Source organism: Gallus gallus, chromosome 4, assembly GCF_016699485.2.
Source record: "Gallus gallus isolate bGalGal1 chromosome 4, bGalGal1.mat.broiler.GRCg7b, whole genome shotgun sequence".
In the NCBI taxonomy this organism is placed as follows: Eukaryota; Metazoa; Chordata; class Aves; order Galliformes; family Phasianidae; genus Gallus; species Gallus gallus.
The window spans coordinates 81804015-81819267 of NC_052535.1; the positions used below are offsets into that span (position 1 = coordinate 81804015).

General features: G+C 40.3%; 1 protein-coding gene across 26 annotated transcripts in view; it reads right to left on the reverse strand.

The window, feature by feature from the left end:
• Positions 1-240: 240 nt before the first annotated feature.
• ADD1 (adducin 1) overlaps positions 241-15253 on the reverse strand; it is a 57251-nt gene continuing 42238 nt past the window's right edge. For 6 of the 26 annotated variants that reach the window (XM_040699050.2, XM_040699048.2, XM_046940209.1 and 3 more), the window contains exons 12-17: positions 14127-14216; positions 13179-13271; positions 8380-8536; positions 7441-7623; positions 6607-6702; positions 293-2698 (exon numbers count right to left, since the gene is read on the reverse strand). In XM_040699050.2, the coding sequence (XP_040554984.1) occupies positions 2346-2698; positions 6607-6702; positions 7441-7623; positions 8380-8536; positions 13179-13271; positions 14127-14216 (972 nt within the window). In that variant the 3' untranslated portion in view covers positions 293-2345. Of the gene's footprint in view, positions 2699-5831; positions 5867-6606; positions 6703-7440; positions 7624-8379; positions 8537-13178; positions 13272-14126; positions 14217-15253 lie in introns of those variants that run through there. The other 20 variants (XM_040699056.2, XM_040699055.2, XM_015285778.4 and 17 more) reach the window with 12 other exon arrangements.

Sequence of the window (15253 nt, forward strand, 5' to 3'; positions counted from 1 at the left end):
GGAAGGGGAAGAACCCCTCCACCTTCTCACCACACCCACCTCAGCCGGTTCTGCCTTTTAGGGGCCGGTTCCTGCCAGCTGCTCAGGTGAAATGCCTGGGAAGGAAGACCTGCAGGGGCCAATTTAAGTATTGTTTCCGAGAATACATTAAATGACTAACAGAAGATGGAGCTAATTACTTAAATGTTCAGGTTTACGGCTGTAGAACAGTACAAGTTTTGAAAGCAAATGGGAACGTGCTTTTTTTAAAGAGTTTTATTTGTGAGTAGAACTTAATTGATACAAGAAAAAGAAAAATACAGGACTTTAATTTGCCCCAGAGTGTGTAACCATACCATACATGACTACATTTCATTTGTAATACAAAGAATTAAAAGAACAAACTACAAAATTTGAAATTAAAAGTCATTGCATATGTGGTCGAAGATAAATGGAGGGACTCCATTAATGAACTGAAACATAGAGCAATTAGTAATTTAATTACGACCCTGCAATAAAACACAATTTAGCAAAATAAGTATTGTATGCTTCCTAGTGTACAGAGGACATACAAGGTTAAAGTACAAGCTGAAAGCCATTAGTGCCATGCAGCCCTGACTAAACATTGCTGTTTAGGGGTCTCTCTCGCACAGTGAGTTTCCGCTGCTTCTATTCCCACCGTACCTCTACCCATCCCAAACAGGCAAAGTTCCATTCCTCACAGCATTCAATACTACTTGGAAAGCTCTTCGCTCATCTGAAGCCTTACAGCTCTGATTGCCATTTCTGCCGTTTTCCCTTCACTGTGTGAAACCAACCCAAGGTACCAACGCCCCAGGCCTAATGTAGGCCTTTCTAACCCCCAGCTGCTGAACCCATCTCTTCTTTGATGCTTTCTACTACCTGAATTGTAAGGCATTAAGTTCTCTGCTATTGTACCAATTGCAGCGTTTGATATTGTCCTAAAAGTACCACCCACGTTCTGTTTGTTGCACGTACTGCGAGCCAAAGCGCTGCCCAATCCCATGCAGGAATTTTCAACATTTCTGCTCGTAAAGCCAGAAATGCTACCACTGGGAGGCGACGACCGACCTTCCCTGCCTGGCGCTGGGGCAACGACACCGCGCCCAGGGGGGTCCTGCAAGCCTCACCTACCTCATCTTGAGACTACTTACACAATTAGTGATAGACAGAAGCATGGCAATAACTGGAGAAGAGTTAATTCAGTAGTGAAAGTGAGTCTCTCGACCATGCTACATATTAAACAAACATTTATAGCAAACGTCTGTGAAAATACATCCTTAAGAAGGTTAGCTGGAATTCCTATACTTTACTGCTGGCAACAAGAACAACGAAATAAAGAAATACCAGTTGTGAGGTTTTTCTGTAAGTGAAAAGAATATCAAAACAAGGTTCAATGCTCAGTGTAACACATTTACATTTTTATCACGGGAAGAACTAAGAGCAAAATGCTGCAGATGGGGTTTCTGTGCAGCGGGTCTGCACGTGCACCCAAGGTATTTCTGAACAGGTGGAACAAACCTGTGCTAAGGCCTAAAATACAGCCGCCTGGGCTTCACATCACCATGGACTGACCTTTTAACTTCACCCAACAGCCAAATCACCATCTGACAGATTCTAAGGGAGCCGAGGACTGATTTCCCTCAAGCTGCATTCCCTGGAAAGAGGGCTCCATCAACACACAGCGCCAGCAAACCATGCCGCAGTTACTTCAGTCCTACACAAGGATGGTTTCAAGCGCCAGATCTAAGTGGAAAACAGTTCCATTTTGTTACTGTAGTCAGAAGTGGGGAAAAAGTGAGGAAGGAACGGAGAGTCACAAAGCTTTACTACAACCCGATCTGTAACCACAAGATTGCAAAGCTTACATGTCAGTTCAAGAGCACATCCCCCTGAAAACACCACTGCAAAAGCATCCTCGCTAAAAGTCACCATTGTAGAAGAAATTTACTTATGACTTGGAGCAGAATTTTGAAACAGAATGCTGCTCATGGTAAGCAATTTGTGTTGCACTCTTAATGGCAAAAGCTTGGTTTTATTCTTCCGTAAAGCGGTGTAGGCTTTAAGGTATAAATAGTGATTCAATGCCTCTACGTGGAAGTCATTTATATTTGCTTAGAAATTAGGGATCAGATCGGTGGTAGCTGCTGAAAACACAGGATTAGCACCTTTTTGGATGTTAATTTCTGGTTATAACCTTAAACGATCAAGCCATAACTTGAGGGGCTGGTTGGATTACTTGTTGCATTCATGTACATAGTAAGACAAAACACTCAGTACAATCTGGTACATTCTAGTGGTTAATGAATTTTAAAATATGACAGTGTTTCTGCAGTGTTTGGCCTTTAGGAGTCACTCTTCTTTTTGCTCTTCTTCAGGAAGGAAGGAGTGCGAAACTTCTTTTTCTTTTTTGATGGGGACTTTCCTGGAGATTCATCACTACCTGCATCAGCTGCCGTCCCCTCCTCAGCTGTTGGAGTCGCTGCCTCTTCAGCAGGCTGAGGCTGGGGTTCCTTATCTGCTGCCGCAGGTGATTCCGTTTGGCTTTTGGACACATCTTCATCGCATCTCCCTTCCTCCTTTCCTAAGGGAGGGAAGCTGAGTGCTTCTGAAGGCTCATCAGGGGTGAGATCTGGGAGGGTTTGCTTCAAAGTTGCAGCATCACTGTCATCTCTGTAGGTCTGGTCCTGCTGTGTCTCTAATGGACGGACAGATAACAGCACAGTTAGCTCATCGTGACCCTGGGATAGAGAAAGCCAAGCAAGTGATGGTATGTGCTCTCTATAAAATAATAAACTAAAATATTTACTTTGCATGAAAGCCTTTGTAATAGGTCTGCTCTTTAGCTTTCAGCACAGAGGTAGAAATAAGATATTTAAAAGTGTTGGTTTTATTTTCAAACCACAGAAGAGCTAAAGCTGAATTCCACTCTGTGGGCATCACACAGTACAGTAACTGTTGAGACTTCTCGCTTACGTCTCATGTGTAACATTTGCAAGCAATACGAGACTTCAGTACAGTCAGCAGGCATTGAACCTACAGTTTTCACTGGCATTGAAGACAGCATCACAAAATTCAGCATCTTGATTTTTTTTTTTAACCTGCTGGGATAGCAGTAATTGCTGATTTGTAACTACTGTCCACTGCTGGCTTTTAACCTCAATATCCGGATTTCCATAATGCTCTTCCATGAGATCTAACAGATGCAGTGTTTATTAATCCCTTTTCCTATCACAAAGGCTTCGCTGCTTTTGCAAGATATGTGAATATAAATTATGGACTCTTGTCACGTAAGTAAAATCCATGTAGTTTATCCGATTTAAAGAGCTCAGCGGGTTATGCGATACAGCAGCTCTCACCCCTGGATGAAGGAGGGTCAAAAATCCACGTCCGGAGGTGAATTTCAGCACTACACTCCAACCTGTACCCCCTCTCACATGAACCACCACGCTTTATGCAGGTTCTGTTGAAAGCTTTCCTTTCTGCATACATCATTTAACAATGATCACATCTAAAGTTCCCTCCATTTTTCATCACTGCACCGAAGCTGAGAAGTGTCTCCTTTGCGGTGTCAAACACATCTCCGCTCATGTTATGTAAGGAGAAATTTGGAACAAAATCCAGGCCATTGGCATTGGCAGGCACAAAAGAAAGGCATCTATTTTTTCCCCAGTTTGAAGGTAATATTATTGTTGGTTTTGTCTTCAGAACACTGAAGGCTTTCAAAAGAATTTACAGCAGATAGTTTATGCTTTCCCATTTTCCCCAGGGAAAGAACAAACTGTCCATTTCATTTCTGCCAGACAGACCTGCAATCCTACTACCACATCTCACAGGGCTGTTCTGTGAACACCTGCAGGAAACCAACCTGTTCCCCAGAGCACCACAGCCATCTCAGATGTTAAGCAAACACAGCAAACCAGAGCTCAGCTCCAAATGCTCAACGCACGTTAGAAGTTTAAAAGTTACAGTGCGAGAAGGGCATAAAAAAGCAAAAGAGAGAAAGCAATTCTGTTCATTACAAGCTGTCTCCTGAGGCTCTAGCCTAACGTGTGCAATGTGTCATATACATACAAAGAATCATAGAATGGCCTGGGTTGAAAAGGACCACAATGATCATTGAGTTTCAACCCCCTGCTATGTGCAGGGTCGCCAACCACCAGACCAGGCTGCCCAGAGCCACATCCAGCCTGGCCTTGAATGCCTCCAGGGATGGGGCATCCACAGCCTCCTTGGGCAACCTGTTCAGTGCATCACCACCCCCTGAGTGAAAAACTTCCTCCTAAGGAATGTAAGCACCACCCACAGCTCTCCACTGCCACTACAAGCTTCTTGGATTTGATTTCACTGAAAGCATCAGCCAGGTTTTAACAACAGGTGCCATATTTGACCATCAGTCAGATTTGCCATTTCAGAACTCCTTACCATGGGCACCTGGGGAGCTCCAGGCACCGAGACAGCAACTGCCAGCTGGCATAAGCACTGCATAAATGGAACAAGTTCTGTAATTCGTTAATCCAGGGCTATCCTTCCTAGATTGTCAAATTACCAGCATCTCTACTAAACAGATTAGCGTGAAGCAAACATCTGCTCCGTCTATCTGGCTCACTACGGGCACTGCTTTACCAAAATTAGGAAGATTTAGACAAAAAATTGCTGCAAAACCTATTTACGGTATAAGAATTAAACAATACCCCGGAAATTTCAGAAGGTGTTCTTTTCTCCTGCCCAATTCAGAACAGTCAGGCCCTACAGCCATTCCCTCCCTCTCTATTTTGGCATAAGAGAGCTTCTAACAGTAAAATTAATACTTTCATTTACAACCAACATTTATGAAAATAAAGGTTTATGTTTTTTAACACAAACTTATGAGGACAAACATACAAACTGGGCTACAATTGTCAACATGAAACACTTTCCTGACTTCAGCCACACTTTAACAGAAAGGGTATGAGAAAAAAACATTGAGGAGTGGTTGTAGACAGAGAACACTGCCAGCCAGCAGAACTTCTGCCAGCCAAAGTTGTCATGGCCTGCAATTTCAATTGCTTCAGTCTCTAAAATAAGCACTGTATGTTTGTCCTGCGAAACTTAAATGCCTAGAGGAGTTTGTAGAACACAATTCTGTTAAAAAGGATGCTCAGGTTTTAGAGCCTCATTAGTAGCACCGCAGTTTTCTACATTGTAACTTAATATTCATGTCTATGACCAATACACTGACTTTTGGATACAACAGGACACACAAATGGAGTGGGCCAAACATCCTTATTACTTTAAAGTATAATCTGAGGTAGCCCTGCAGAGCTGGCTGAAACAGCTGTAGTGTTGCTGCCACCAAGTACTTGCTGTCATTCCTTGGCTGGAGTTTCCTTACAGCCAACACGTGAGCAGCTCTGTTTCCACTTCCACACAGAAGCCTGCTGGATTATCAGTTTCAATCCATGTCAGTGGCAACACTGTCGCTCTGGAGTAGATAAGGAACTTTCAGCACCTGGTCTAAGTCAGGCAGCAGCAAACTTGGGGCAGAACTCTCAGACCTGCTTCAGCTACAGCTGGAAGACAACTTCAGACTATTCCTTTTGAAACTGTAAGGAATCAGACACAGGTATGGAAACACACAATGTCACTTCTGCACCGTCTTTCAAAGAAGAGTGCATTTTAACACGGGGTCTGTAACTACCTAAGAACTTCATGAAATAAAGAAATCAGTGTCTCAGCTGAAAAAGCTGCTTTTTAAAAAACACACAGCAACAACAAAAAACAACTTAGGAAACAAAGAAGCAAGAGTGAAGCAAAGCACGTAAGCCGGTCAGAGTATGGAATGATACTTACTATGGTAACAGGTACTCTTTAGCATATCCATCTCCTGTTTGTAACGCAGCCACAAGAAGAAAAAAGCACAAGTAGAGAATCTATGCATTCATCACAGCCATTGTGTTAAATTAGAAGAATGGTTGCAACCATTCTTATAGAAAACAGAATGAGATGAAGTAGTGAATGAAAGACTAACAGACAAGTGATATATCCAATGTACAAGGTAAAGGAAACAAGACAAAAATTAGATTACACCTGTTCAAGAATGTTATTTCCTCCTTTTGCAAGGAAATTACAGACTCTCCCAGCCCTGTCTCATTTCGGCTTTAATTACTACGTAATGTTAGCAAATAATGAAACTAATATGCAAACCGAGTTGGAAGATTATTTACTGAGGTGTAATCCAAGTACAATAACGTTTAAGAAATGTGCAATCAGTGAAGGACATTTACCAAAGCATTGGATTTGTGTCTGGTTCAGCACCAGACATTATTTCATTGCATAAGAGCAATTCTTTCTTGCAGAAAATACTCCAAAAAGACAAATCAGTTGGTAAACACGAATGATGACAAGGCAGCTCTGAAGAGATGATAATTTTGCCTTTATATTAATGCACACTTCTTTATTATTGTAAACAGAACTCCTGTTACAGGTCAGTGTCGTATGTTTTAGGCAGTATCCAAAGAATACAGGAAGAAATTGGCCCTTATTAGATGCTAGTTGATAGATGTTCATGCATCAGTCACCAGCGATGCAGTTAGTGGCTCCCCCGGCCCACAGAGCAGAACATACCTTCCTCTGCTTTCATGGGCGTGCTCGGGGGAGTGCACGCTGAGGTGTGCTCAGGGGGACTTCTCTCTTTCTGTTGTCTGCCGTCTTCTGAAGGCTCTGCAGATGGGACAAATAGACATTGAGAAGGCAGACAAAATATTTCAGCACGGGGAAACACCAATGCGTCCTTTAGCTTCATGCACACAAAATCTGAACACATTTTTTTCTGAATCGAAATTCTGCCAGAGTATAAAATACCATCAAAACAAGCAAAAGAAATTTCATATCAACAGAACTGTTCAAGCCATGGTTGTGCTTCTGACTTTTTGTTTTCTTTTTTAAATAAAAGAATATGAACGGTGTAATTGTTTATGAGCTGGTACAGCATACTGTACTAAGAAAACTCATGAGAAAGATGACTAGGAAGACATAAATATGGGTGGGGGGAGGGAATGCTATCAGACCAATCTAAGATAGTGCTCTTTTGCTTGCTTTGAATGCTTTGCTGAAACTTGGAGTAAATAAAATTGCATACTATGAGGCAAGAATGAAGGACTGCACAGATGATCGGAGAAACATGCAGCAATTAAGTGATTCAAGGCCGATTTCACAGTGGTTTGCATATTTGCTATTAGTAAGAGGGTCCCCCTTGCTTCCAGGTTGAAACAGCTGAAAACATTAAGAGAGTACCATCATACATCAGGAACAGCACAAAAATGTTGTTCTGGGCCATTCACCCAAACAATTACGAAGTGAAATCAGTCCGGTAGATAGGATTCAACTGACAGAATCTCCAAATGATGTACAGAATTTGCTCCTTAGATTGCAAGTGCAACTGTGCCATACGCATAATACCTGAGGCCTGAGCCAAAAGGTCAGGATTGGACCTTAATGCTTTGATCACTGCCATATGAAATTCCTTAAGGGAGGAATTCCGCCCATCTGGCTCTTCTTGGTTGACATGTGTGATCCCAGTCCCCGGACAGTCCAATACTTGCGTAACTGAACATAAAGAGTCTCCAGTGGTTCCTACATTGTCTTATCAAGAAGCAGAATCAGGGAGCACACATTGCTAAAGAAACTGCACTTCTGCTTCCTGCATCGGTTTCAAACCTTAACAGCAGAAAAGTGGAAGCTCTGTAACTATCATCCTGTAAAACTTAACTCAAGTAAAGCAGGATAACTCCTTTAGATGCAGGATAACTCCTGATGCAGGAACAAACTCGCTCTACAGATTCTGTTGTCATTAGGGCATCTTTTGCTGGGGAAATCCTCGTGATGTGCCATTTCCAAAGAGCAATTACATTTTGTTCTGTACCTTCCCAAATCAACAGATTCGCAAACCCACAAATGTCAGTGAGTTAGAAAACTGTTTTAGCCTTGCTGCTAAAAGCTGCAGCATCATCTCACCCCAACCTCAACTACCTCTGGTGCTAAGGGGAGCGAAGCACAACAGAACAAACCACAATACTCCGCAGTACCCAAATGTTTTTATGAAGGTTCAGGCTTTCAGCTTCCTAATAGCAGCAAGTAACTGACCATACTAACACCTCAGTTTGTCTACTAGGATAAGTTTTCAAATCAATCCTATGCATTTTACCAAATACGCTGTAACACTTACACTGCACTTTCTATCTCAAATATTCTTCTAAAATTCTTAATTCATACTGGAAAAACTGTAACACACAAACAGGATAATGTATCTGTGGCCTGTGCAGATAATCCATGGTCCAATGACTCGTAAACTTGTTTTTATTACTGTCTATTGCAGAAAAAGCACACAGACAAACCAACCTTCTGACCCCTTCTGCTTCCTTTCTACTTCTTTGCGATATTCCTCCAGCTCTCGATCAGTGAGTTTGTTGAAGGGATTTGGTCCTGTTGTGCTCACTATCACTTTGGGCTGATACTCCTTCTCGATTATTGCCTTTGAAGCAGTCACCAGTTCTCCCTGGCAAAAGAAAATTAAGACACATCTGCAACCCAGCAGTAACTTGCAGAATGCTGAGAAGTACAGTCCTATAAAGCAAACAAAATAAAATGATAATCTGAAAAGTGCTGCACTGATTTTCATTTATATTAGTAATTAAAAAAAAAAAATCCCATTTAGGCTTTTTTTTTTTTTCCTCTTTCAAACCTACAGCAGGTTAACATAAAGGAGAAGATAGGTGCTGACTACTCCTAGAGGCACATCAGTGTGTCCACCAGGGACTACCCACCATTAAGCACTAAGTCAAAGAGCAGCCAGCCTAGCTGAAGTACATGGAAAATCACACAAGTAGCAAGTTTCTTTTTCTCCCCACAAAAGAAACAGGATAGCAGGCCCAGGGGCATGGCCACGTGGGCACAGAATGCCTGTAAGAGTTACACCACTCAGCTCACAGTTTCTGTTGTTTTGTTGTTTTTTTTTAAATTATTTTTTATTTTTTTAATAAAAGAAAAGCCATTTTAGTAGCTACTGCATAACATCTAACAGATGTTATAGTAAAAAGCCATCCTGTGTGTGTGTGCTGTGCGCACCGGATTAACTGTTAACTATAAGCAATATTAATTAAGGTTAACCATAAGATTATGAGTTAGCATATTTACATCTATAATACTTGCCATACAAGCCACATAAAAATGTTATACAAATAAAAATAAAAAGTTAGCAATTCTAAGCACAACAAGTCCTAACCAACAAAAGCAGCTGCATCAGGGAATCTCGAGTGGTAGGACTGTAAGTCTGAGTTCTCTAATCAAATAGAAAAGACTAAATCTCATCACGCCAGACACAGAAGATGCTTGCCTGGATACCTACTGTATCTGCCAGGTCACTTGTTTTAGCATTTGTCTTTCCAAAGGACATACAGAGCTCTAGTTTAGCTTGACTTTTGGTTTGACACCACCAGTTTGGAAATGAGCACCATGTGGTCTGCATCTCTTCTCCTTGTGAAGCCTGAACTGTCTTTGTTATTGAAAAGAGGTTACCAAAAAAGAATGGGGTATTGATTTGCTTCCGTCACTTTCATATTCAAACGTTATTTGTATCAATAGTTGAAAGAGATCGTTAGAAAGCAGAGTTCAAAAACAACCAGGAGCTGAAAGAAGAGACAAGCATTCTATACCCACGCTTGGTGGACAAACACAATGAGATCCTCACTGCAGAACTGAAAATTAAAAGAGGCACAGTACCCTTCTGGATGCTAACAGCACTTCTGACAAACTGCCAGTACCAAGCTGGTCGTTTTTACTTAAATAAATAATTTGATGGTATTTGTACTGGCTGAGTGTGTTTGAACTGAGAGAAATAACACCGAAAAAGATCAAGCAACAACAAAAAGTGTTAGGCACTGTGGTTTTGATCTCTGTAAGCAGGATTATATTAGAGACCAGAAAGGCGAAATTCACATGCTAAGAACCGTTTCCAGATTAACACACCAAATTTTGCTCAGTGTCGATAATCCAGGACCAGCTCAAAGGTCACTAACTAAAATTACATGGGTAAAGTGATCAATTTAAAGAGGAAAATAAATCCAAGTAGTAACTTAGCAAGCTTTGCAAAGCGACTCCTCTAAAACACATAAAAATCCAAGAAGGGATTGCTTCACAGAGTAGGCCACAGAGCAGCCTTCTAAGTCTAATACAGAGAGACATCAGAAAGCAGAAATAGAAAAAGTAACACAAGGCAGAAGGAAAGGGAATACAAAGGACTAAGTGACTGCAGAGGAAGTTATTATGGATCTTTAAAATATAAGGCTAAAGTAGGCAGACTTTGCAGAGTCTGACAGTGCCGTCTGGAGATTCCTACAAACATTGGCAGAAACTGAATGTGAAAATTGGTCTGGAGTTGCTTTGTGTATTAAAGAGACTGTAGAGAGGGAATACATTTCCACATAGAAGACTGGCACTGTTTCATCAAACAGGGCAAGAAAGGAAAATGAATGTTCTGGTGATACACCTGCATTAAGCTGGTTCTAGTATTAGATCCGTGACAGAAGTTTCATGTGTAAATAGTTGAGCATCGACATTCTCTCCACCAGAGAAAGAGAAATTATATTCAGGAACAGAATGTGTTTTTACTCCTAAGAACTTTATAGGGGGCATGCAGAGGTCCCACAGAGATCCAAGAAAGCAATGGTCAGTTATGACTAATGATACATGATAAATCTTCATTCTGAAAGTGGGACTTCACATATCCTACAAGGAAATTTTTGATTATCATGTCATTTGGCACCTCTCCACCAAATCTACTGCATGACCATCATTTACCAGGCAAGCACTTCAGCGTCTTCTCAGGGACAGACAGAGCGAAACTGGCACCTTTAGACATGCCAATTTGTCTCTTAACCAGACACAGTTCACAGTATCTGTCTAATGTTAACAGTCACACTTAATACAATCTGACATTAATGCAGTGCCTTTCTCCAAAAAAAGAAAAAATAAAGGAGAATCTTAGAGGACTGTCTGTGTAAAAGTCACCATTACAACACAGTGCCACCTCTGAGGCAGAACTGAGAGGCTTCTCATGATGAGCAAAGCCATAGAATTTTCATCTTAAGGGAACAGACATGAAACAGACAATTCTCTTGTATCATATTTCTCCTGTTGAAAATTTATGTGCATTTTTATCAGATTGTAGAATGGTTATTGGTGAGAAGAACCAGCATTCCCTCTTGGTTCAGCCAACAAGTTTAGTTAACCAGCTCTGTAACAGAAATGACACTTGATGATGCACGAGGAGTTTGCGTTGCGACACGGGCAGGGCTTCTCAGAACACTGAAAAAGCGAATGGTAGGGCAACATGGAGCATTTACTAACGCAGCCAAAAAGCACAAAAGACTCAAAGCACTGCATGCATACTATTCACAAATAGGACTTTTTTTTTCCAAACAAAAGAGTATGCAATAGAATTTAACTCAAATCTCAACATTAATTGAAAACACAAAACATTTCAAGCCTTACTGCAGTTGGATGGAACTTTTTACTTTAATTGCAACTGAGTGTCTAAGCAATTGTCAAGAGGTGACTTTTAATTATCTGGCACCTAGAGTACCTCAAGTCCCCAGTGTGCAGGTCTCCTTAAAGCTTCCTTCCTTGTGAAGCTTATGTGGTGACATAAGCTTGCACTGCCTCTTTTCCATGGTACTGGATTAATTTTCAGCATTGTCTTTCTAAAAATTGTATCTTTTAGAATCTTTTCTTTTCCATCAACAGGAAATTCTTTAAGCACTCGAAGTCACAATACATATGAAGGTAAGAAACCGAAGGAAATTGGCCACTCCTACTGTGACTGACATTTGGATCTAATTTTAGACAATATTCCAGGAGGAAAGCACTTTCACAACATTACAAAGAGGAAACATCACTTGGATGTTTAAACTCTAACAATCAAATTGAAACCTATTTGATGAGTTTCACAGAAACATTATGACCTCATTCAACAGTAATGCCTGAAAGATACTACAAATGTCTCCAATGAAGGAAACTGCCTGTGTTGTGATAACCAATGAATACTGATTATAAAAATCATATTTCACTTTAAAGGTATTATTATCAAGCAGAGAAGCTGCCAGAACAAAAGGCAGGCACTGCCTTGAAGTATTTGATTTACTTCTCTTCTTAAACCTGGAAATAGTATTTTACTACTTTTCCTTTCAGAATATGGATAAAGCAAACTAATCTGAAAAATACCTTAATCAAATCCTCACTATGGTATGCTGACCTGTAACACAAACTGACTGATTACACTAGGAAATGCTATAAAGTCACAGGATTTGTAACAACAGCGTAATTCAAATTATTCTGCTTTTTTGATGGGAAAACTATTTTTATATTCTTACACTGAAATACTAGGCACAGCCTAGACCAAGATTTAAGCTAAAATACTGCAGTAGATGAGGGACGGATGCTCATCTACACCCTGTGCTTCTGTGCTTTATCACTCCTAAGAAACCCCTCCAAAATCCAGGAGAGAAAGACGGGTAAGGGCTGAGTGTTTCCAATGTGCAAACTGTACCTGTTTACTCAGCTTCGAGAGACAACCCAATACACGTTTCTTGAATTTACTCTGTATTTAAAGCATATTACTTTAAGCACAAGTGTGGATACATTTTGAAAGCAACTGTATTTTGGATGTGTGGGGCATTAGTCAATAATCTTTGAGTGGAAGAAGTTTTAAGGAAACGCCATCTAACAAGGTAGGATCAAAACTTGACAGTGTGATGAGACACACACCGGGCACGTGGATGTCTCTGGAATTACACTGATGTAATCAAACTCAGGTTAAGCTAATTCCAAATGGACTTCAAATTAGAAAAAATTAATACTAATAGCATGCAAAAAAACCCAACTACATGCAGAACCTAATCAGCACTTTAACAGCAAAAATATTTCCTAATCAGTTTCTACAGACAAAGAAAGACAAAAATCCTTACAAGACACTTTAACAGGGTAAAGCAACTGTTTGTATAATTGCAAATACATAATTTGGAGATCCATCTTATTTTTTTCTATAGCTAAATCATGAGCTAACGGAGGGAAGAGGTCAGGGTAAGGAAGAGGTAAAATGAAGGGTGAACAACAGTATTTAGAGCAGTATGACAGGGCAGTACCTTTCTAACAGACAGAGATTTAGCGGGACTAAAGGCCTGCTCTGTGGGATCGAGCCCTTCAATAGATTCCGTACAGTCTGAGAGGGGAGCATCCTGCAACAGTAAATCGAGTAAACAGAGCAAACCGAGCCCGGGCTTTAAAACATCAACCAAGAGCATTATGTGCTTGCTAAAGACATGCAAAGAAACAGTAACTGGTAGATAAAACTGCAATGACAATGAATTGACATGCACACAATATGAAGCCCAACATAAATAAAGCTATGGTCACAATAAGACTTGCCAAACTTCTTAAAGTGTATCAGAAAATGCATCTCAAGGCAGTTAAAGCACTCAGATATACAGACTTTAAAGTCTTTCAGATGTGTTTAACAGAGTAACTGCATAGCTCTAATTCTTATTTTATTTGGAGCTATGATTCACAGTTGATGTCTAAAGTATATTCAGATACAGAGCTTGGAAGTTTTACTGATGTATAACAGCGTTTTTTCCTCCCCAATCTGCTCTTTAAATAAAATATTAGGTAACATATGTTTAACACACACCACTACTGCCCCACTGTAAGCCTGCTGTGCTCAAACAGATACATAACCTTGGAGGGCAAACAAACAAAAAGTTGTCACAAAGACCAACTAGGTTTGAACAAGAATCTAACCTATATAAATAAGCCTTCTGAATTTCATGCATTACGTTCAGCAAAAAATAAAGAAAACAAAACAAACAAAAAAAAGAGGAGCATCCTCCACAGACATGCTTGGGCTACATGACTGAAGCCTCATATATTTCTGATCCTGAGCACTCTCGCAAAGACAACAGTATTACCTCTAAGACTTACCTTATACAAAGTTACTCTCTGCCAATTAAAGAATAATTTTACAGGGACACATTAGGTGAAAGCAGAGGACACGGTTGATTAAGCGAAAGGTTTTAGGCATTTTATACTCTCACCTGTACAAGACTCCTGTCCACAACTACACCAGAAAGAACCTGTGACTGAGGGCCTGCGGTTTTAATATCTTGTAAATTTTGCTCTCGGATCTGTAAAGGAAAGCAGCAGAACACAGTCACGTAAACAACAGAAGAAAAACTTTATTTTGTTAAAGGGGTGGGTGAACCTGCCAATAGGCTGCAAGTAGTGTAGACAGCCGTAGCCCACCCTATCATTAAAGCTGTGCTTATTAACACCAGTTGGCACATCCAAGTCTGTTTGTTCCACCCCATTTCTCAGAATTTGGCCCACAGATACCACAGCACGTGCTGTCTCTTGTTTTTTAGTGGTGGTTTGCCGTAAAATTGTACAGATCAAGTCACATAAATGAAAAGAGAAGCACAGAGGTCACTTTTATATGTCTGCCACACATGACGTGTCCTTTACAGGTTTCTGTCAGCCCAGTGTACCACAGTATCATCTTCCTACAGAACTTATTGTTTATGTAAAAATACATGCACACGTATATACAAACATAACATATTACTGATACTTCTTATTTCAGAAAGTGAAGAAGTATAACGTCCTGTGTCTTCTGTACGTGTTTCTGGATTACTGCCTTTGTGCTCAGGAGAGCAAAAGTTTTACTTCTACCCTTTTAGACACTTCAATCAAGTTTTTAATACTTGATTTAATAATGCATTAAGTACTTTAATATTTGTGTTTCAAACAGTAAGAAACTGCTCAGCAATTTCACTAGGCCCCTTATTTCATGTGATCACTATTTTACGTTGCTGAATCAGGAATAGCAAAAGCTCTGTCAACTTTACACAAGAACTCTGAGCATAAATCCGTACTCTGCCATGAACTGCGCAGACTTTACCATGACATAACGCTATCTCCGTGTTCCATTTGGCCAACACTTCGAAGTAGGCAAAACACCCAAGAACAAGCTATGTACTAATAAGATGCTGGTATATATTTTATAGTTTAAAGAAATAGAGATAAAATGGATGTATTCAATGCTTTCCCGTTGGAACACTGGTGACAAGAAGATCTAAAATTTGAACACGGGATAAAATACAGTACAGAGAGAGAAATATCTGTAAACTTTGTCTACAATTTCAACTGGTGAAATCAAAACAGA